At 46.0% G+C, this 21,606-nt stretch overlaps 1 protein-coding gene across 1 annotated transcript in view; it reads left to right on the top strand.

The window, feature by feature from the left end:
* The window catches only part of LOC144155105 (clotting factor C-like), a 52,913-nt gene extending 44,730 nt beyond the window's left edge, over positions 1-8,183 (top strand). Inside the window, exons 15-17 of the mRNA XM_077686357.1 lie at positions 3,470-3,765; positions 5,196-5,363; positions 6,750-8,183. Of these exons, the coding sequence (XP_077542483.1) occupies positions 3,470-3,765; positions 5,196-5,363; positions 6,750-7,103 (818 nt within the window). The 3' untranslated portion in view covers positions 7,104-8,183. The remainder of the gene's footprint in view (positions 1-3,469; positions 3,766-5,195; positions 5,364-6,749) is intronic.
* Positions 8,184-21,606: the final 13,423 nt, after the last annotated feature.

Below are 21,606 nucleotides of genomic sequence, written 5' to 3'. Positions count from 1 at the left end.
TGAGGCGCATCTTCCTCATGGCTGCCGTTCGAGCACCGTTCTTTCTCCGTCTTCAAAATGGACGGCGGTGGTGACGGGGCAGGTAGTAGTAGTAGTTGTTCCTCGCGTCATGGCACATACCCACGTGGGGGATTGGCCAGGAATCGGGAGTAAGAAGGGCTAATGTGCCCGCTTAAAACAACTGAAAACTAGAAAATTAGCCATTTGTATGCAGAAAGGGCGTATTATTACAAGAAATAATTGGTTTGAAAGTAGAGGTTCGACGAGAGAAATTAGCTTTTTGTGCCGGAAAGTGTACACGCAAGAATCGAAGCTAACAGGGCATACGCCTCGTCTCGGACACGTATGCATGAATGGCTGCAGCCAACCCTCTATGCCGATATCCCAGTGATGTGGCACCAAACGAAATTAGTACGACAAGGTCGAAAACTGGGCTAGTTGGTATACATGCATGATTAACCAGCGCAAACTATACGGGACGAGAGAGGAGTACACAACACGAGCGCTCGTGTTGTGTACTCCTCTCTCGTCCCGTCTAGTTTGTGCTGGTTAATCATGAAATTAGTACGGGCATGGAAATATAGGAAGACCAATTAGTTGTAATGGCGTGGCAAGGTGTCGTTGCCTTATCATAGAAAAACCGGGCAATGCAAGATGAAGTGCTCTAATGTCTCATGTCCACCGCAAACAGCAGAAAAGGGTGGAACAGGCGAGACCAGCCCGGTGCGTATAGAAGTTGAGCTGGGGAACTGTACATCTTAAGCTGGTTAATGTGACCTCGAATTGACGAGATTTGACGAGAATTGACGAGACAAGAAACGGGAATTTCAGTTATGTTTTGAATGGCCATAATCACACAGGGGGCGTGTCCGCACAGGAATTGGCAAAAGAAAGGAAGGCTGAACTGAACACGAACATATTCATATATGTTCGAGTTCACTGAATATATATGGGTCATTCCATGCCAAATGTCCCAGCTGTAAAACCGACCATCACGGATTTGCTCAGTAAAAATTGTGGGTCATCCTCGCATGGCCCACAAGGCTCCCTGAAAGTGTTTTTGTCCGAAAAAAAATTTGTTCTTTTTCTAGCGGCCCTTTTACCTCCAGGGTTTAAAGCAAACTTACGTTTGTGAAAAAATTCATGAAAAAGTAACTTCTCTTACAATGGTCACCATTTTTTGTGGACATCATGTTGAGGCCCTGGGCTGGTCTATGCCGCATGTTTTAAATATTTTTCCTTTTTTTTTGCTGTGATTACGCCATTCAGAAAGTACATGATGTCATAAATTTTCAAACATTTTTAGCAAATACGAGCACATTCTCTCAGCCAATGAAGCATTTGTACCTGTATCTCAGCATTGTGGAAAATTTGTAAAAACTATACTCACAATAGAAAAAAGGTGAAATGTGCGAGAAAAAAACGTTTGTCAAATTTGGAAAAATCTCCTTTCTGGCCCATATTCACCTTGAAATTGCCCATTGTTGTGCTCGCAGTAAAAATATCAAATACAAGCCATTCAATAGTACAAACGATCGCAGTTCATTTCAGAAAGTTTAATCAGAACAGTTTTTGTTTTAGCAGAGGAAAAAAAATTTCAATTTGTACAGTGACACTACTTCACCCCGTCTGTTCCACAGAGCGTCTTCTCTGCACGGCATGCACCTGCCTGCACAAAAGAGGCGCGAGCCAGCGGGTTCGCGCTATAAGAATACCATTCGCCGCAATGGTATTTGTAGCGACAGTACAGAAAGAGGAATAATATATAGTCGTGAAATAGAGCCTTTAGTTGCTGCAGGAATACGCACAAAGTAGAAGTACGCTCTTCGGAGACTTTATTTCCAACGTTTCGACCTGAGACAGGTCTTCCTCAGGAATCAAATCAGTTGTTTTCGACCGCACCTTAGCCTGAACCTCATGTCTGAAACAGCCGTCCTCTGACGCAAGCCCGTTTGGAAATCGAGTCAACATTGTAAACCTTGCCTCAATTTCACCTTAAAATCGACTTCAGCTAAACTTGAATAAATTCAGAAGATTGTTTGGTAATGTCAAGTTAATTGGAAGCTTCGTTTTTAGACGTAATGCACTTGAGCAATGAAAAACGCCTGCCCATATTTCCTGTCATTACATGTTAACATTTTTCTGGAATAATTTATATATAAGGGAATAAAAACCGAAGTTGCCATTGGGGTTAATCCCTGTTTAAAAGGTATTTTCAAATATACAGGGTATGCACACAGGGGGTGGGAGTAGTACACATACGTGAGAACACAAATTCGCGCATCTGTGAGTAATATATATATATATATATATATATATATATATATATATATATATATATATATATATATATATATATAAAATCTAGAGAAAGATAAACTCACAAAGCGCGCAGAAATAGTATAAGTAAAGAGTCGGATACACAGCAAGAACAATAACAACCAATGCTTACTTACGTAGCGGCAACGGGACTTGCCTTCATCAGAGTAAAGTTACATGTAACAAGTAAAGTTACAATCATGTAACTTTACTCTGATGAAGGCAAGTCCCGTTGCCGCTACGTAAGTAAACATTGTTTGTTATTGTTCTTGCTGTGTATCCGACTCTTTACTTATACTATATATATATATATATATATATATATATATATATATATATATATATATATATATAAGATAAGACAGAAATAAGAATTGGCAGTCAAGAAGACCTCGGAAAGCAAAGGGGAGGATGTAGTAGCTCAAGATAAAGAATTTTGAAAATAAGAAAGTGGAGAAAAAATGCCCGCTGGGTGGGATCCGAACCCACGACCTCCAGAATACCGGTCTGGTGCAATAACCACTACGCTACCGGCGGGGCTACTTTAGCCTCCACTTTCTGGGGTATTTATGTTCAAGTGTTTTTGTTTCCTGCGCTTGGGGGTGGTAGCCAGCGCCACTCGGACTACTCGGGGTGAAGGGGACCTTCTTTTTAACCCCCGGGCCGTGACTCAAGCGTCTACGACATGTCGAGAGTGGTCGACCAGCGTTGAACCCTCTTAAGCTCCCTTTGGCAACAAGACTGCCAGAACAGAGGCCCTCGCTATGCATGTAGCGAATCAGAATAGGAAATGAGGGGCTCGTTGAAAATAAGACAGAAATAAGAATTGGCAGTCAAGAAGACCTCGGAAAGCAAAGGGGAGGATGTAGTAGCTCAAGATAAAGAATTTGGAAAATAAGAAAGTGGAGAAAAAATGCCCGCTGGGTGGGATCCGAACCCACGACCTCCAGAGTATATATATATATATATATATATATATATATATATATATATATATATATATATAAATAAATCTTATTATGAATGATTAGTCGCCTTCATCAGGGCTTCTGTGCTGCCCTTTCGTCAGGTACGACAACAGAGTATGCCATACACGTGGGGGACCGTCCCTCTTGGCGCTGAAATTGACCCAGCACTTTGTTGCACGCAGTTTGCGGCAGGTCGGACTCCCCGCGCAGCCCGCTCATTTTCAACGGGAACGCATCGGACGTGGGGCAGTGGCCCTGGCAGGCGGCGCTGAGCGTGCGCGACCCGGGGTCCAACAGCAGCGACTGGGTGCTCAACTGCGGCGGCAGCCTGCTCTCGGAGAACTGGGTGGTGACCGCGGCGCACTGCGTCACCTACGAGGCCTCGCGCGTCGTCATCCCGAGCGACATACTGCGCGTGGCACTGGGCAAGCACTTCCGCAACGACGCCAAGGACGACGCCCACGTCCAAGTGCGCCAGGTCAGCCTCACCTGAGTGCACGACGACTCAGCTATGGCTGCCATTGTGGATTTGGCCCACCGTATAGTCCTACGCGGCTTTTCTGAGTAGTAGTTTCAGCGCACGAAAAAAAAAAAACAAAAAAAACATGGACATAGAAGACCAGGATAAGCCCGAAATAAGGTTTTGCTGATTTGCTATCTTGACTGCGCATCCCGTAAGCCTTAAAAAAAGGTAAAAGTCTTTTGTTTTTGTTGTTTCCACTGGCACGTTCGCAAGAGGAAAAACCACCGTTTCGGATAAGTTCTCCAGGGAATTGCAATGGGATTCTCTGACTGCAGCCGCTTCCCCTTGTATTTATTGCAAGTTTCACAATCGTGTCATATTTGTGCAGTTGTTGATACCATCACAAGAAATGGGCAGGATTGTACTTGATAAGTAAAGTGGAAAATATGCAGGTGATTATAACAAAGGATGTGCCACCAGATACACAAGTCCATCATTGTACAATCAAAACAAATGGGCAAAATTAGGTAGTCGCCGGTAAAGCAAGCAGTTATGGCTGGCTTAGCGATTTTATAAGTAACGGACGTGCTCAGTTTGGGAACCGCACGTTGGGGACGCGCGCGTTGTTCTATTTAACAACGGTACGTGGCTAGAATGAGTTGTAGTTTGTATTCGTATCGGCGAAGATAAAATAAATGTGTACTTGTAAGACTCCGTCATGAAGGATCGAAAAAAGATTTGGGCAGTTAACGTAACCGTTGTATTTTGCGATGCAGGGCCGGTTTGGTAAACGGGACGCACGTTGGAGTTGTGCAATGGTAGTCGCTAAGTACGTAACAAGTACAACAGTTTTAGTTATGTTCTATGGCCGCTGTTATGTTTAGAGGCTCGGATTCTATATTCAGGCTGTGTAGTATAATGTGGGGTGAGTTTTCAATTTTTGAGGATGTTATAAATATATATTTGAAAATCTTCGCTTCAAATGCACTAACATAGGAGGAATTGTTAGTTATGTTGTTGATGTGTCCTCCCGTGTAGAGGCTGGCGGTAATGGGGTTTCTTAAGTATTTGTGTTAAACTACACTGTCAAGGGTGGTATTTTTCGAATATGTTAAGGGTGGTATTTTTCGAATTGGGAAGCACTGCGGTAAACTTATTATCTCGCATTTGTTAGTTTGCTTGCCCCATTGCAACACCACTAAGATCGGATTGAAGTAGAAAATCCCCGTTACGGTTGTTTATTTCGCGGTAAATTGAGCAGCAGTTAACAAATACACTTATGAAAGTACTAGCATGTGGTTCAATAAGAAGTGCCGATGTCTGAACATTCCCACGCCTTTCCTTTTTCACAGTATGGAGGCGTTTGTTTCAAACTTATATGGGGAAATAACTTTGCGCCACGCACACTTACCTTACTTCGCACGGCGACTAATTTTCTGCCGCAGGTGCGTGAGATCCACGTCAACTTCGATTACAACCCGACTTCGTACGACAACGACATAGCGCTGGTGCAGCTCGACGAGCCCGTGGACCTGACGCCTCGCGTGCGGCCCGTCTGCCTGCCCACGGACCGGTCGGCCAGGGTTCACCTCCAGGAGGGGAAGCTGGGAGTGGTAGGTGCATGCACACCCCTGCCTTAAAGAAAAAAAAAAAGGCAGTTCATTGCCAGGCAAGTTGTGCACTGGTGGCCCGATAGCGCGAATGCGGCACAAAGGCGGAAGGAGTAGCTCATTTAAAGGGTTGTTTATTCTGTTCAAAAGGAAAAATAAAGTTCGCCTTGCCTTCTTATATAAAATATTACAGATTCCGATAGTGCTTCCGAAATATGCGGCCCCTGTGTGGGTTGACAGGCCCGCAGTTTCTACGGGCGCTGTCTTGGCGGCAGCAGGTGCAGCACAGTCATATAGAGGGAAAATTTTGTTTAGTTAAAGAAAATCAATTAAGCGGAATCCCTTTCTGAACGGAACTATAGCGTCAATTTTTTTTTTTTTTTGTGTATGGTTGAATGCAAAAAAAAATCTTTTTTTCGCTGCTTTAGAACTCACCCAAAGCGCGCTGCCCGTTCCGTCTCGGGAAAGTAGAATTTTTTTGCGAGAAAACTAGGCGAGAAAACGAGAAAAACTAGAAAAAGGATGGCCCATTCCTGAGGATAGGCGAAAGTGCCGCATGTTGTGCTAACTCTATACAGTGCACAAGAAAAAAGGTATTAGGAAATATAAACCTATAAAAACTCGATCTGTATGCGACGCCGAATCGATTACGCCATAAAAGTGCCGAATAGAACTGCAGAATAAACCTATTTAGTAAAATTGACAGTTGGTTTAGTTGACGTTGATGCATCGTAAGTAGCGCTTGAAACGGGACGACAGAAGAGAAGACACACACTTCTCTTCTGTCGTCCCGTTTCAAGCGGTACTTACGATGCATAAACCTATTTACCCCAGTTTATTATCTCGAAGAACATGGGACTGGCACCATGTGCCCAATGATATTGTCCTACCCCGCCGTCTTGTTTTAACCCTTAGCCCCAAAAAATTCTTCGAAGAAAAATTTGTCCGGGTACAGGACGAATTTTTTTTTCTTCCGACTACGAAGTTTCTGGGAAAACTGTATAGCTGTATAGCCTGCCGCATTGCAGGAGGATGTTAACTCTTCCTCCGCAGAAACTTACTCCACCTTCGGGATTTTCCCTAATTCTGTTCTATTAATCCAGGGTGAGAGGCAATGTTTAATCGATGTTCATTTTACGAGCTCCCATGGTGTACTCAGTCAGAAAGCCGGCAGTGACAGAATTGCCGAAAGTTCACACCGTACGATCGAGTGTTTCTGCCTGCCTCTTTGTAGTTGACGGTCGCGTAGACATTTAACAAAAACAAGGAGCCCGTGCGGGGTAGAAAGAAGCAGGGATTGTTGCCTCACATAATCGTGGGCCCCATTTCGCGGTGGTCCAAGCAGGGAGTGGAAGACGGCTGCAGAGCGCGGTGCCCCTGTCGTTCCAGGTGACGGGTTGGGGTCTGACCCAGAGCGGCGATTACGCGGACGTGCTCAGCGATGCCGTGCTGCCCGTGGTGCAGAACGAGAAGTGTCAAGAGGCCTACGAGGCGGCCGGCGTGCCCCTCACTGTGTCTGAGGCCATGTTCTGCGCGGGTCACGCAAACGGCACGGCTGACGCCTGCAGCGGCGACTCTGGCGGGCCCATGGTGTTCCTGGACGACGCGGTGACCACCGAGCGGCGCTGGGTCCTCGAAGGCGTCGTGAGCTGGGGAAGCCCGTCCGGGTGCGCTGTGCAGAACCAGTACGGCGGATACACCAGGGTCTTCGCCTTCCTACCCTGGATTAGACAGTTCGTCTGACCAGTGCGAGCTTTGGCTTCAGCGACGACCCCGTTAAAAGTATCGAGGGCCAGAAACAAGAATTACATCGAATGAGTAATGACTGAAGGAACCACTGAATATCTTGTTTCCTATTTTTCAGAAACAGAATAAAACAGATTATACACGTAAAAATAAAATAAACCGACTGGAGTAAATCGGGGGCGTTGGTTTAGTGGTGAACATCTCTATGGAAACTTTCCGCCCGGTAATATGTTTCATAGATTCTGTCTCGCAGAAACCGCGATGTGGTCGCCACTCTCAATATTTCGATCCAAAGAGGTTTAGATGCGGCCATACAGGAATGCTGGCAGTTACACGCGTTTTTTTAAAATGTTTTGGAGCAATGCTCGTGCGGTACTTTAGCAAGCGTTGTAGAAGGAAGTGTCAGCGGCAGAAAATTTAACGTTCCTTACGTGTCAGCTTCAAAAATGCAGTTTCGAAGATGTGAGACGTTGTAACCATTCACCGCGAGAAGTTCAAGACACAACTACAATTCTACACTTCTCTCAGCAGATATTCATTAAATATACTCGAACAAAATTGACTCATTAAAGCATTTGCTGCCCCACGATTTCTGCTGGCTGGACTTTCGCACAGAAGCATAGAAACTTCTTCGGCAAAGCCTAGTACTGCATTCTGTTTACAAAGCGTAAATCGCTTTACAACCAGCTTCATAGTCTACATCCGCATCCATGGTATCAGAGGAAAGACAAAGATTACGTCGCGTTCCGATTTAGCTTATATGCGGTGACCGAAATCCGCCTTTCGTGCGCTTAAGTGAAGACTGTAATATTATGACAAATTACGAATATTCATCATTTTACATAGTAAGGTTAGTGAATTCAGGAAGACGCTGCAATGACTGCTGAACGCCTCAAATGCTACTGCGTCTTTTTTGGCTGCGTGTCGAGATAGACCCAAAGATCCCAAAGAATGAATTGTTTGCGTGGGCAAACAGACAAGTTTTTCTTCAATTATAAAATTTGTGAACTGTTAAAAATGGTTACAGACGTGTTTTGCAATTATGTTTTGAAATAAAGCACAACTGTTTGCAGTACACTTTGTTTGTTCTGGCCTCTCGCATGGTTTAAAACAGGGGGGCGCGATATCTGGGCCCGCGCAGAAAAAATGCCTCATGCGACTGCATGTTGCTTTAGTTTATATGAGTATTTATGCGAACACAGTATATTTGCTTTAAACCCGCCGCGGTGGCTCAGTGGCTAAGGCGTTGTGCTGTTGAGCACGAGGTCGCGGGCCCTCGTGCTCAGCAGCACAACCGTCCTAACCATTCGTGACGATATTAACCAGCACAAGGCAGTACAAAATAACTATGAAACAGTTCTCTCAACATTAGCAAACCGAATTGTAACGCTAGAAACAATCCAAATTGAACCCTTACCGAACACCGTACCCGAAGACGCTATCAAAATCTAGCATGAAATAGAAACAATAAAAGTCGCTAATACCGACGCTAGTAATCGACTGCGCCGCAACAACCTTCTCTTCTTCGGTATTGAGGACTCTGTAAAAGAATCAAGGAAAGAATCCGAACTTTACATCCTAAAATTTCGCACCACACAACTCGGTATTACGCTCGAACCAAGTGCAATTACCCGCCGTGCTGGCTCAGTGGCTAAGGCGTTGCGCTGCTGAGCGCGAGGTCGCGGGTTCGTTTCCCGGCCGCGGCGGCCGCTTTTCTGATGGAGGCGAAAAGCAAAAACGCCCGTGTGTACGAGATTTCGGCGCATGTTAAAGATCCCCAGGTGGTTAATATTAATCCGGAGCCCTCCACTACGGCGCGCCTCATCGCCTGCGTTGCGTCGGCGCGTTAAACCCTACAATCAATCAATATTCGCTTTAAAATAAACTTGAAGTGACCGAGAGAAATGGTTTATGAAAAAGCATGCCTGCAGAATGTTTAGCTGTACTATGTCTGTTAAATGAAAGCAATAATATTAGCCCTCATAGACGTAAAAAAGAGAGCCGCGGTTTTGGGGGGTCTGGATACTAAGAACAGACGTTCGTGTTCGTTCTCCCTTTGATTTAAGTTTGATGTAAAGCTAAACCATTGCCGTTTTTCGCCATTAGCTACGTTTTATTTCTTTATTCAGCTAGCTTATGCTCCTTCGAAGTTATGATCGGCTGCATACACGATAGAAGAATGAGGGTAGCGCGGCCAGAGGAGAAATTTTGAAAGAGCTGCATATAAATGCTACCGCAGTAAAATGGAATATAAATGACGTAGAGGCGCGCCTTGGTACCCACATTATTTGAACTGAAAGAATGTATTTCTACAGAATGGGTTGATTGAAGGTGAATAGAAAAGCTGAAGGTGAACTGCAGGTGAATAGAAAAGCTCGAGAAGCTACCCGAGGACCGGAAATAGCCCCATTTTTTGGAACGAGAGACGTGCGCATATACTCTTTACGTTTTAAATCCCTCTCATCTTTCGCTTACTGCACATAGAGGCAGGCTTCAAGTGCGTGACCGAAGGACCCGATTGAACGTCCACGACGGTGGCGGGATCGTGACAGCTTTGACAAAGGAAGGCGAGCGCCTGCTTTAATACTTCCCGAAAAGAACGTCGAAAAAAAGAAAAAAATACCGGAGCCTTAATACGGCTACTCACAATGAAGTTTCCCATTAAGTGCATTAAACGCGTGCACAGCCGTTCACCTCGAATGCACGCGACATCTCGGGATCAATCGAGCGTGTCTGGGCAGACCCGCTCCAGTGGGTTAAGGGGAAGAGAGGGGGGGGGGGGGGGGGGGGGGGGTAGCCATTCGGCTGACTGCGGACGCGGCAAAGACGGTGAGGGATGATTGAAGCCGAAACGCGTCTCTGAGTGTATTACGCAACAAAAAGAGGCTCTCTTTCCCAGTCATTTGACCACTTTGTGTCGCTTCCTGGAGCTATTATTAGTAATCTGGCTATAACGCGGGATACATTCGGAGGATGACCTGTGAATACAAAAGAGACGACACTTTGATCAGTGCATTGCAAGTCACTATTTTCGCATGTTCGACTTCACTACCGTAAAGTGAAAGCAAAACTGGGTATTTTTATTTTTCAACGAAGGAAAAGTCGGATAAAAGCCAAATGTCGCGCGCATATCGTCGTTCGTGATTGTCGCTTAATCATTGAATATACCTGACAACATTAATCACGAAAACAAGAAAGCTGTGTCAATCTAGTCATCCCAGAAGGTGCAAATAATATACATTCGAGTGTTTTTACTCGTCTGTTCAGCATTGCAAGATTTTGTTACACTTATCTTACGTTGGCGTTTTTTTTAAAGCGAAGCTGTCTAAGCAGCACTTGCGCTCTAGATCGTAGTACCAAAACGGAGTGCAGGAAAGCCAAATTTACACATTGCGTTTCCACAAAGGACACACGATGATGATGCTGATAAAGCGCGAAGCGCCTCAAGAAAAAAAAAAAAAGGTTCCCGCGGTCGGAATCGAACCTGGGTCCCTCGCGTTATGAAGCCGACGTCTATCCGACTTCCCCATCCTGACTTTCGTTTTCTTTAATGCATGGAAGTTTTAGAAAGAAAAAAACTCAGACAAGACAATTAACTCACAATATAAACACTAACAGACAGCAAAGGGTAAGCACGTCAGTCTAACAAAGGTCGGCACGATTTCAACACTCAGGCAAGCAAACGCACGCATCCAAAAGATGCAGCCACTCCGGTGGATCACTCTGCGCTGCATAAGCGCTCCGTACCAACGCCGCCTGTTCCCGAAAAATGCACTTGGTCGGCCTAGGAGGTTCAGCATGCCGATCAGTCATGCGGCACTTCCACAAGCTAAACAATCCTAGGAGAACAAAAACGTTATATGGCACCCGATGAACATCCTCAAAGAAGCGAATGGTGCAGGGGGTGATGTCAATGTCCTTCTTTAGTGTCCATTGCAAAACGTCCCAGAAAAATACCGCGTCACGACACAGCACAAAACAATGGTCAATAGTCTCTGGTTGGTTGCACAAGCGGCAATTGTCTGACCAAGGGATCGACATTCCTTTTTCGCGCAGCCATGGTTTAACTGGAAGCGTTTGCGAATAGGGTAGAAGCCGTTTATACTTTGGACTTTGACTAAGCTTGCCTGAGAGAAAGCTTCGCATTTTAAACATCTTTCTCTTATGAACTGTTTCTCTTATGTCCTGTCTTTCTTTTATGTCTGAACTGGTCAGAACGAAAAAAACCTTTTATTCATTTTATTTCGCCGTGTCACCCCTCCTCTAGGTTGCAGTTAAGTTTGCACGGCCTTCAGGTCTGTCATGTTTCCCGTGCTAGGTTCCTGGTCGTCGTTATGTTCTCGAAAAGCATCCGGAAGCCGGCCGTGGATGAAAATGAGTTATCTTGTTTTTCAAGGCTTAACCCATTTACGAGGCTGGCTTGGGGAGAATCACTCTCCTTCAATGCTCGAGCTGCCATCAGCACTTGCAGTTAGGGTGCTTAGTTTCAGGGCAATAGCCCGATATCGTCGCCCGATATTTCTCTCCGAGCGACAGCTAAAAACCCCAGGTTAAACCCGGTTTGTGCCGAAACATATTTATAAAGAAACTTTTGTGGGCAGAAAATCGGCTGTAGTCTGAAACGAAATTCTCCGGCACAAGTGAAAGTGCGACTAAAACTTTATATTTAGCAGTCATTCGTAATATTGTAACGAATATGTACTTGGGACGAATCATTCGGCCTTCTAAGTGCAGGGCACTTTAAGGGCCCGGCTTGTCGTAGTAGCTCATCCGGGGTCACGGCGTCACACACCCAAACAAAGGCTTCGAAAAGAAAACCGCTTCCCCTGGTCGTAATTGAACTTGGGGTGCCTCGCGTCACGAAGCTAACCTCTATCCCATTGCGCCAAAGTGGCGCATGTTACCCAAATGCAAAGTGTTGAAGGGAGGGGGGGGGGGGCGATCTTTGCACTGTGCCGTTGCCCCGGACGCTGCCGTTGTGCCGTTGTTATGCCGCGAATAAGTACGCAATAGTATAAAATAAGGAAAAAATTATTAGTCCACGTGTTAATTTCCCCAAATTAATAAAACTCAATCCAGTGTCTCATTATAGGCCTTTTCAGGGGCTGCGGCGTCCTCTTTTGACTACTTTTGGTATCAACGCCCGGCTGATACTGAAACTAGTTGAGAGGACTCCAATGCCCCTCTTGGCGGGAGAGTAAGAGCAACACCGCCTGTATCAGGCAATGTTAAACAGGCGGCGTTGGTAGGATAGGCCTATAAATGCAGCCTGCGAACAGCCAGTCTCCCCCGCCATGGACGCCGAACAGTTGGCTCGGATCGAGCGAAAGCGGGTGCTTTCTCGCGAAAGTCTCCGACGCCCGATGGTTTACACCATGTCTATTGTTACTGAATCTGCAAAAATTGCAAGAACAACATAAACGCAAGGGGCTCAGAAAAATAACACGAGGGAAACACTGGCGAATCACTGCTCCGCACTTCCATCAGCTTTCGCGTTGAGCGGAACTGCTTTAATTTTCTAACATTCTATTTACTGCGAGGATTTTCTCGGAAACCTTGCTATGAAGTGAGTTTCATTAGTACGTGCTCGAAAATAATTGGCCCAACGAAACTGCAGACATCCGAAGTTGCTACGTGGCCCTCGCACCAGCCTGTAGCCAAAACCTTAAAGGTATAATACAGAATTAAAAGTTGAAACTGTCTGGGAGGATTAAATCAACCCGTGTAACTCAACTACGGCGCCGCTAATATCCCAAGTGCACCTTCGGCACGCACGTCCCTAATTCAAAAAACAGTTTTCAGTTGCAGCTGGACAAAAATGAAATGCATTGTAATGACTTCATCAAAGCTCAGAGCATATTTATTTGAGTCAGATCATTGCTAGGCCTCGTCATTGGCCGTCTTCGTCCTCTTGATCACAGTATGAATCATTCAGCTGCGTTGTGATGAAGCTGGCCCATGGGCATTTCAAGCGTGTAACCCCTTCAAACTAGCATATAATTGTGTTTGTGTAAGTACAGCTTCGGTCTAAATGTATCTCGCAAAAACAAGGTATGCAATTATTAGCTTTACAGCATTATTTATCGCAAAGCTATAGTTCTTTTTGTCCAGAGCCCTTATCCGTGGGCCCTTATGATCAGTATGAGAGGGACCAATTTAGCCTATCCATCACGTTTTTAATGTAACCAATTCATTTCGATTTGGAACAATCCAGAAAGAGATAACCCAGCACCAGTAGATCAGCACAGTCTGGAGGCACTCGCAAAACAAGCGTTGCAAAAAAAGGGGCTTCTGGTGCAAGATCTTTCGGCGGGGTAAGAATTTATCGCCAATAGGTTTGGGAATATTGGCGTTCGGCCACCTTCCTTCAGAAACCATACCCTGAGGTATCGATCAAAGTGAAATGCAGAATAAACTTTAATTGGGCATATACAGCACCATAGGTTTGTTTTTCTGATCTTGAAGGTGGCTGGCTGTGATTCCTGGGATTTTAGATATGCCATAGGGATAAACTGCCAGTCTGTTACTTTTGGATGTCGAATAATCTTTTATACTGGCATTTTGTCGCAGCCATTACATTGGGTCACTTCCGAAGTACAGACACGCACCAGCGAGTGTTCTTGTTTGGTCAGTTTTAAAATATTCACTGAACAAGACTTTGCCGGCTTTTGTCGATAACCACTGAAGCATGCATGACTGAAATGAACTATTTGGGAAGCCAACACAATTCTTTCACTGCGTGTCAGCTAAGCAGTCTTGTATTACAGATGTCGGATGATGGTGTACTGAAATAGGAATATTTTTTGTAACCGGTATCTGCGGAAGTTGCAAGAACCCTACTCGCTGTCATTTCAGCACCGCTGAAAGATGGCAACGGCAGCGACAGCGAAGAAACGCAGAGCCATGAGGAAAAAGCTTCTAGACTAGACACTTCTAGATTAAAAGCTTCTAGACTAGACTAGACTAGACACTAGGTGGCACAATTTAGGGGGCGAAACTTATACGATCTCTCAACACTATTGTTTCTGGTGTGTCATAATTACGGCACTTTCCACGGAGGCCGCCCGGAGGCCCCCCAGAGCACCGACGCGGAATAGCCCCGTTGGAAAAGTCGGGCGCTTCGGGTGAAATTGGGTCGGTGGTTTTCGGCTGAGGGGCCATCGTCGTCGCTTCGGTCTCCTTTTGGGTCTTTATTTTCAAGGCCAAACAATTCGCCCGCTCTTTTTTTTCCCTGTTTTTTTTTTTCGCGTCTGGGCCCGTTTGATTCAGCGTTCACGGTCGAGCGATTTGGGCCCTTTGTTTCTCGCAAGGAACGCGAGCACAAAATGAGGGGCGCGCACTGTCAGGAAAAAGGTACGCAGCCGAACAGAAGAGACAAAAAATGTAGAAAAGGAACACGTAGCAAGCGGTCTAGGAAAATGCGTGCCTGTGTGCAAGCAACGAGCCTCTTCATGGTCAGTATCCGCGTAACCAGGTCGATCCCCCCACACTCGAGGCGGCAATCTACCCTTGCACCAGACTGGATGGAGTAAAACATAGCCCCTGGGACAGAAACCCAGGAATTACGTTGTTTAGCCTCTTGAGGGAGCCTCTTACTCTCTCCTGCAGCCAGAGAACGGATGAGTGGAGGCGGGCACGAGATGCGCTCCGAGGATCGCCGACGAAAAAAGTCACTGAACCGTTATGCACCATAAAACTAGAATTGGGACTTGCAACCGAGACAGTCTCAAGCCAAGCGGCACACGGCACGGTTCCTCGGGACTACGCGCGGGCTCTGGTTTGTGTGAGATCCTCGCGGACCTGCCGCACGACGCCGACCATCGCCAGCAGACTACTCCAGGAGCGATCGACACGCGAGAACTCAGCTGCACGATCTTAGCGTGGAAATACCACAGTGTGACGCTCCTCCACTTTCCTGCTGCCCCGGTCACAAGGCGACAGCTGGGTTTAAAAGGCCATGAGGCATCTCACGGTAAGCAAACATACGCTAGTCTTCCAATAGTGATACTTCAAGGAAGCCGGAGGGATCGGCTCAGTTTGGAGCGGCGTTGTTACAGCGGGAGTAGCTGTCTTTGTCCCAGGCTGGACAAAAGCAGGTACTCCTGTAGGAGGTGTCGCGCTGGAGGCAACTTCGGGTCCAGTGCACGACTCCCGGCTTCGTTCGTCTCGACGTAACATTTCCTTAGCAGTAACCAACTCACCTCCAAATTTTTGTGCGTGCGGGGACAGCCTCTTCCCATAGTTGAAGAATAAAACGTACGTTTCGCTACTTGGGCTCGAAGACCGGCTCAGCTGCTTTAGAATAGGTAATCATGACCCTTCGGCCACAACTTCTTTGTTGCTAAATAAAATGGTCGTATAGTATATAGATATAGTATAGTATATCTATAGTAGTATATAGTAGTAGTAGTATATCTATATAGTAGTAGTAGTATATCTATATATCTATAGTAGTATAGTAAAAGATATAGTATATCTTTTATGCGCACTAATGAAGTCAAGGCGAAACAGCATTCAATTCATTACGTTTTGTAGAATTACCTTTTACTGGAACCTGGGGTGACCGTACACCGGCCGTTTTTAGACGTGAAGTTCGCCTGGAGCCAATAGAGGAAACTGCCTTAGTCTCATACCCGTATACTGCATATGTCTATACGGGGGAACCTGGCCAAGAACGGGTACGAGAGTGGGTTGTTAGACGTATCCAGAGAGTCATCCGCTGTCAAGAAAACAGAACTGCCGCGAACCCTTTCTTGCCCCCATGGGTGCACTTAACAGCGATGACACATGTCCACGCAGGGAATGGGTCAGGAAGTGATGATACCAGCCCGTAGAATGTCAGGAAAGTCGGCTTGTTTTCGTGCTTTCTCGTTTCATTGCGTGACGGCTTGCTTAATGAGGAAGCTCATTTTCTACATTTATCCGCTCGACCACTTTCTCAGTGAAAGGTCTATTGCCTTTTTTTGTGCTATTTACAAATCTGGTTGCACGACTGTTGTTTAGCCGTCAACATAAATATATACACGTAATCACGCTTGGAAGCTTCGGACAGCTTGGAGGAGGACCTACAAAAATATTTCCTTTGCTGTGTATGAGGCAACCAGCTAACGAGGCGATTTGCATTCATTACTAGCTAGGCTACCCATAAATTGACTGTTTAACTACAGCCTGGAGGTTAGTCTGACGGCGAATAGGAACTTCCAGTTCTGCTACGATGCCGATCGTATTCGCACTTCGAACGAACAGGCCCATTTGGTACGGCTGCTGAACACAAGGTCACGCCACGGCGGCTGTTTTTATGATGCAGGCGAAAAACGAAGACGCCCCTGCGTCGAGATTTCTGTGCACGTAAAACGTCCTCAGATGGTCTAATTAATCCGACACTCTCCACAACGGCTGTTGATGCTACAGTGCGTAAAACGACAATTTAAACTTTTTGCTTGCTTACTTCTCCTGTATTCACGCGGTGAAACAGGAAAATATTGCCTCTGTTAAATGTTGTGAATTTTCAGGACATTTTTCGAAGCGCTCACAACCTTTAAGATGGGCTAATCATGCGCCAGCGCTGCTTTTGTTTCTGTTCTTACGCAGGAGATAAGATATCGAAAAATCGAAAAAGGACCATGAAGGTAAAGCTCAAGCTTGTTATATTTGAAAGAACTAGAGATGAAACTCGCCCAGCTCCCTTCAGGCCAGGAAAGACTTCAAATATATAAGCAATATGACAAAGTTTAAAATTTCGTGCTATACAACGTCAGCTGTGACGCGTAAAGGCTAGAATACATGGAGCGATCTTTCACGACGAAGTTCGCGCGGCGGAAGACCAGCCGCGTCACGACGCCGAATGTTCGTCGGGCTGCGCTACGGCGGCCGCCGCCGCCTCGCCGCTGCGCTGCTGTCAGTGTGGCTAGACGAGGCAAATACATTGAAGTGAAACACAGGAGAAGCAAAAAAAGCCGTCAAGACTATTATTATTGCTTTTTAGTTGCAAAACCCTCTAGAAAGGCGTAAAATGTTGTGTAGAAGAAGTTTTTAATGTTTTTGTTGTGTTTGCTATGACGACGATCGTTGCTATGACGACGACAAACGCTACTGCGTCAGGCTTAACAGCTAGAAAAACGCCCTTCTATTTGAAAAAAGAAGGCTATTTGTCGCTTGAAAATTGATGTGAGGGCAAGAGTGGACAAATTTAATTCGAAGTAAACGGTTTAGAACACGATATCGCATTGAGGGATTAGCGACGAAACTGTTATCGCTGTGAAGCGGGCGGAGAGGGCGCCGCCATGTTTGGCGACGAACTTTTTCGTCGCCATGACGGCGACGAACTTTTTCTGCCCCGGCTAGATCGGCGGCGGACGATGTTTTTCCGCCGCCGGGCGTCGAGCGGACGCCGCCGGGCGAAGTTCGTCGACTATTCGTCGCATAAACGCTACTAACCCTTCCAAGAGAGAAAGAGAGAGGGAGAGAGAGAGAACGAGAGAGAGAGAGAGAGAGAGAGAGAGAGAGAGAGAGAGAGAGAGAGAGAGAGAGAGAGAGAGAGAGAGAGAGAATAATTGATTGGTTGATTGATTGATTGTAGGGTTTAACGCGCCGATGCAACGCAGGCGATGAGGCACACCGTAGTGGAGGGCTCCTGATTAATTTTGTCTATATGAGGATCTTTAGCCTGCGCCGAAATCTCGTACACACGGGTGTTTTTGCTTTTCGCCTCCATCAGAAAAGTGGCCGCCGCGGCCGGGAATCGAACCTGCGTCCTCACAGGTGGAACGTTCGCGAAACCTGCATTATTGTGGAAATGCAGGGCGTCTACACGTTCCACCTTTTTCCGTTACTTCTGTATATTTTTGTTTTTCAGTTTTTCAAAATTTCGTGTGACCAGTTATCTCCATTTACGCTATTATAACGATTACAGGTGGAACTTCTGGTATATCTGCATTTTTGTGTAAATGCAGGGCGTTACACGGTCCTGGCTGTGGGGGTACTCAGCAAAGAATGCTACGCATTAAAAGGAAAGTAGACAAGGACTGCGCCCGCCCGCTTGTACCTTCCTTTTTGTGGTCGTCTCAATTCACGTAATTTTTAATTTACGAAACTCATTTGTTTGTAATTTGCGATTGAAAATGTTTCCTAGCCAATTAGCTGAAAGAAACTTGAAAGGACTAGAGTTTTAATTCAGCGGGCAAACATGGGGCTGTTCGTTACCCTCCCGTGTCGTGGGCATCTTACTGTCTGTATAACACACCAACCCAAACTGCTCCACCACGGAGGGCAGCAATCGGGTTGCGTCAAGCCGTGAGACGTCCACGTTGCAATCTCGCACCAGCCCAACTGGCATGTCATCGGTGAGCGCGTGAAGCCTGGCTGCGAATGCACGATCCCCTATCACCCCTCCCCCCCACCCCCGTGCACGCATTCAGGGGCAACCGGTGATGTGCGCGGGCTTAGACGTGAAAGACATCGGCCAAAACGTCTCTCCGGAAGCCCTTTAAGCTGTACGGGAAAAACAACGGCCAAAACGCCAGTCCAGTAGCTGGAAACACAAAACAGCAGCCGTAGGGTGCGAAAAATTTCCGTTCGACGCTATTTCGTCCACGCAGACGAGATGTGGAAACCGAAGAATATTTTATAATTACTGTAAAAAAACACTCGCATGTATGAGGCGGAATGCATACATATAGTCGTAATGTTTTTGCCTTCATCAGAAATAAAGCTGGCCGTGGTCTGTGTGAAATCGAACTTGTAACTTCGTATTCATCATGGAGCGCCTAAGATAAGCTGCTATAGGTATCCTTGCTAACGAAATGTATGGCGTTACTGCTATAGACCAGAAGACGACGCGTAATGCGCATACTCCTGAACGCAGAAGACATCAGCATGTTTTGGGCTGACATGCGGCTAACAGCGATCAGGGCGAGCAAACTGTCCGAGCCTATTCGATCTGCCTATTCCACGTCATTTGGGCAGCCATGCGTTTTCCTTGATCGTAAGATCAACCAGCCTAAGTGGAGAACGCCGGAGTAGTCTGAAACCATTATGCTGTGCGTCGGGGCTGGGCCTCTGTAGCTTCTTTAGCTTCTACCGCTGCGTTCTGTGCTTAATGAGGCAGAATGACCTAATGCCACTTCGGGGTATAAGCGGCATCTACCGATAATCGCCGGTAAGACAACGCGATACAAGTAGCACGAGAACGACAGCACGTGCGCCGTTGAATGCAGCGTGGCCCGGTAATTTTTGCGTATTCTTGCCATCCAATATTAATTAACTCACGCAACGGACGCCACTTGCACTACGAATATATTGTTTTTTTTTGTCTTTAGACGTTTACACAAGCGCGGAGTATTGCTTCTACGCTTATACATATAGTCTGGGAACTCACATAATCTCGCAATAAAGGTTTATTCCTTTATTTTAACCTAACAAGCATAGCGAAAGCAATAATGTTCTCCAGTTTACTTTCTAATATCTACATGCTTGCGAAAACTGAACTGTATCAGTTTCATTCCGCGTTTACTGAGACGAAACAAAGTGGGTTGTCGCGATTCCGCGTGCAAACGCTTGCCGAGGGCATTCGCGCCGCCGTTGGGTGGTGTACTCGCCACAGCCATCCCCAGTGTACGGACGAACTGACATTTCGTCCAGCAAGGCACCCTGTGAAGACGATGATTGCATAGTTTGAAGCGCTAGGAAACGAAGTGGCTGGCAGGTTGGCCTGAGATGCACTATCATTCACCACCTGGTAAAAGGGGGGCCAGGTAAACAGCGAATTTTCAAAGCAGGCCAATGCAGGTTTCTTTAGGCCCTTTTGGTATCCCTGCAACTAGTCAAGTTGCGGAAAGACTGAAAAGAGCGGATACCTCTTTGCCGTTCCGCATCACGACGAATTTGGCAGGAACACTGTCCTGTCTTATAAGTTGATCTTGCCTCATCGCATTTGTATACAACGTATGGTGTTTCGGGGTACTTTATCACTACTTCCCTGATCACGCGGTGGCGCGTTCCGCTTTGAAGAGTGACTATAAGGAGAGCTGCCACGTATGACTATTTGGAGGGCATCATATATCCGAACAGACATTGAATTCCTCGGTAAGGCATCTCGTGCGCCGAGCCCTCAGGTTTCTGAAAGACACAAACGTAGTCAACTCTTTGCCGGTGCCATTCTTTGCACGGCGACACTCCCACCCGTTCTGCGACTTTCCTCTTTGTATGTATGTATGTATGTATGTATGTATGTATGTATGTATGTATGTATGTATGTATGTATGTATGTATGTATGTATGTATGTATGTATGTATGTATGTATGTATGTATGTATGTATGTATGTATGTATGTATGTATGTATGTACGTACGTACGTACGTACGTACGTACGTATGTATGTATGTATGTATGTATGTATGTATGTACGTATGTACGTATGTACGTATGTATGTATGTATGTATGTATGTATGTATGTATGTATGTATGTATGTAGCGAATCAGAAATGGGAAATGAGTGGCTCGGTGAAATAAGACAGAAAATAAGGGTTGGCAGTCAAGAAAACATCGGAAAGCAAAGGGGACCTTGTGGTGGGTCATAGCAACAGATAAAGAATTTTGTGAGTCAGAAAGAAAGTGGTGAAAAATGTATGTATGTATGTATGTATGTATGTATGTATGTATGTATGTATGTATGTATGTATGTATGTATGTATGTATGTATGTATGTATGTATGTATGTATGTATGTGAGAGAGAGAGAGCGATCTTTAATGAAGTCTGGCGATGTTAGCTGGGCTAAAATGCCTAACTTGCTACGCCAGTTGATGACGTGATGAAGATGATGGCGATGATGTTCAAGAAGTTGATGCGTACATATACGGCGAGTTATTCACCGCGACTGGTCTAGACCTGTATGTTGCAGGTACTCTATCAGAGCTTTAGTAGCCCGTAAAGCACGTTTGGGACAAGCCCATGGTCCTAAAGCGTTCTTTAGCTGCATGTCCACGGAAAGCGGCAGTCCCAAAGTCACTGCGAGGGATACTCTTTGAGCACTGAATCGAGCACATTCACAGAGCAGGTGCTGCAGGGTTTCTCGCACATCACAGTGGGGGCAGAGTGGCGACGTAGCCTGTTTTATCTTGAAGAGGAAGTTGCGCGTGTATGCGACATTCAACCGCATGCGATGTAGAATTGCTTGTACCCGCTTGGAGAGTCCTGGTGGCATTTTAAATTTGCAGTTGGGATCGATGAACGATACCGGCGCGTAATGACGTGATACGTCATCCCAGGCTGCACGCTGCATGTTCCATGCCACGTTGGATGCAAGTATAGATGCATCTTTCCTGGAGAATGGTATAGCTATTGCCGATGCACGATGCTTATGCGCAACGGATGCAGCAATGTCCGCCTTCACATTGCCAGTTATCCCACAATGGGTTGGAATCCACTGAAGTGCAATGTGATGGTGCGCTTGTAGAGCTTGGAGATGTAAAGCGTGTATGTCACACACAAGCTGGTCTT

This window comes from Haemaphysalis longicornis, unplaced genomic scaffold (assembly GCF_048455015.1).
Source record: "Haemaphysalis longicornis isolate Haplotype H1 unplaced genomic scaffold, Haemaphysalis longicornis Haplotype H1 scaffold_1, whole genome shotgun sequence".
In the NCBI taxonomy this organism is placed as follows: domain Eukaryota; kingdom Metazoa; phylum Arthropoda; class Arachnida; order Ixodida; family Ixodidae; genus Haemaphysalis; species Haemaphysalis longicornis.
The sequence above is the reverse complement of the archived record's forward strand: the minus strand, read 5'-3'. Positions and strand labels throughout refer to the sequence as shown.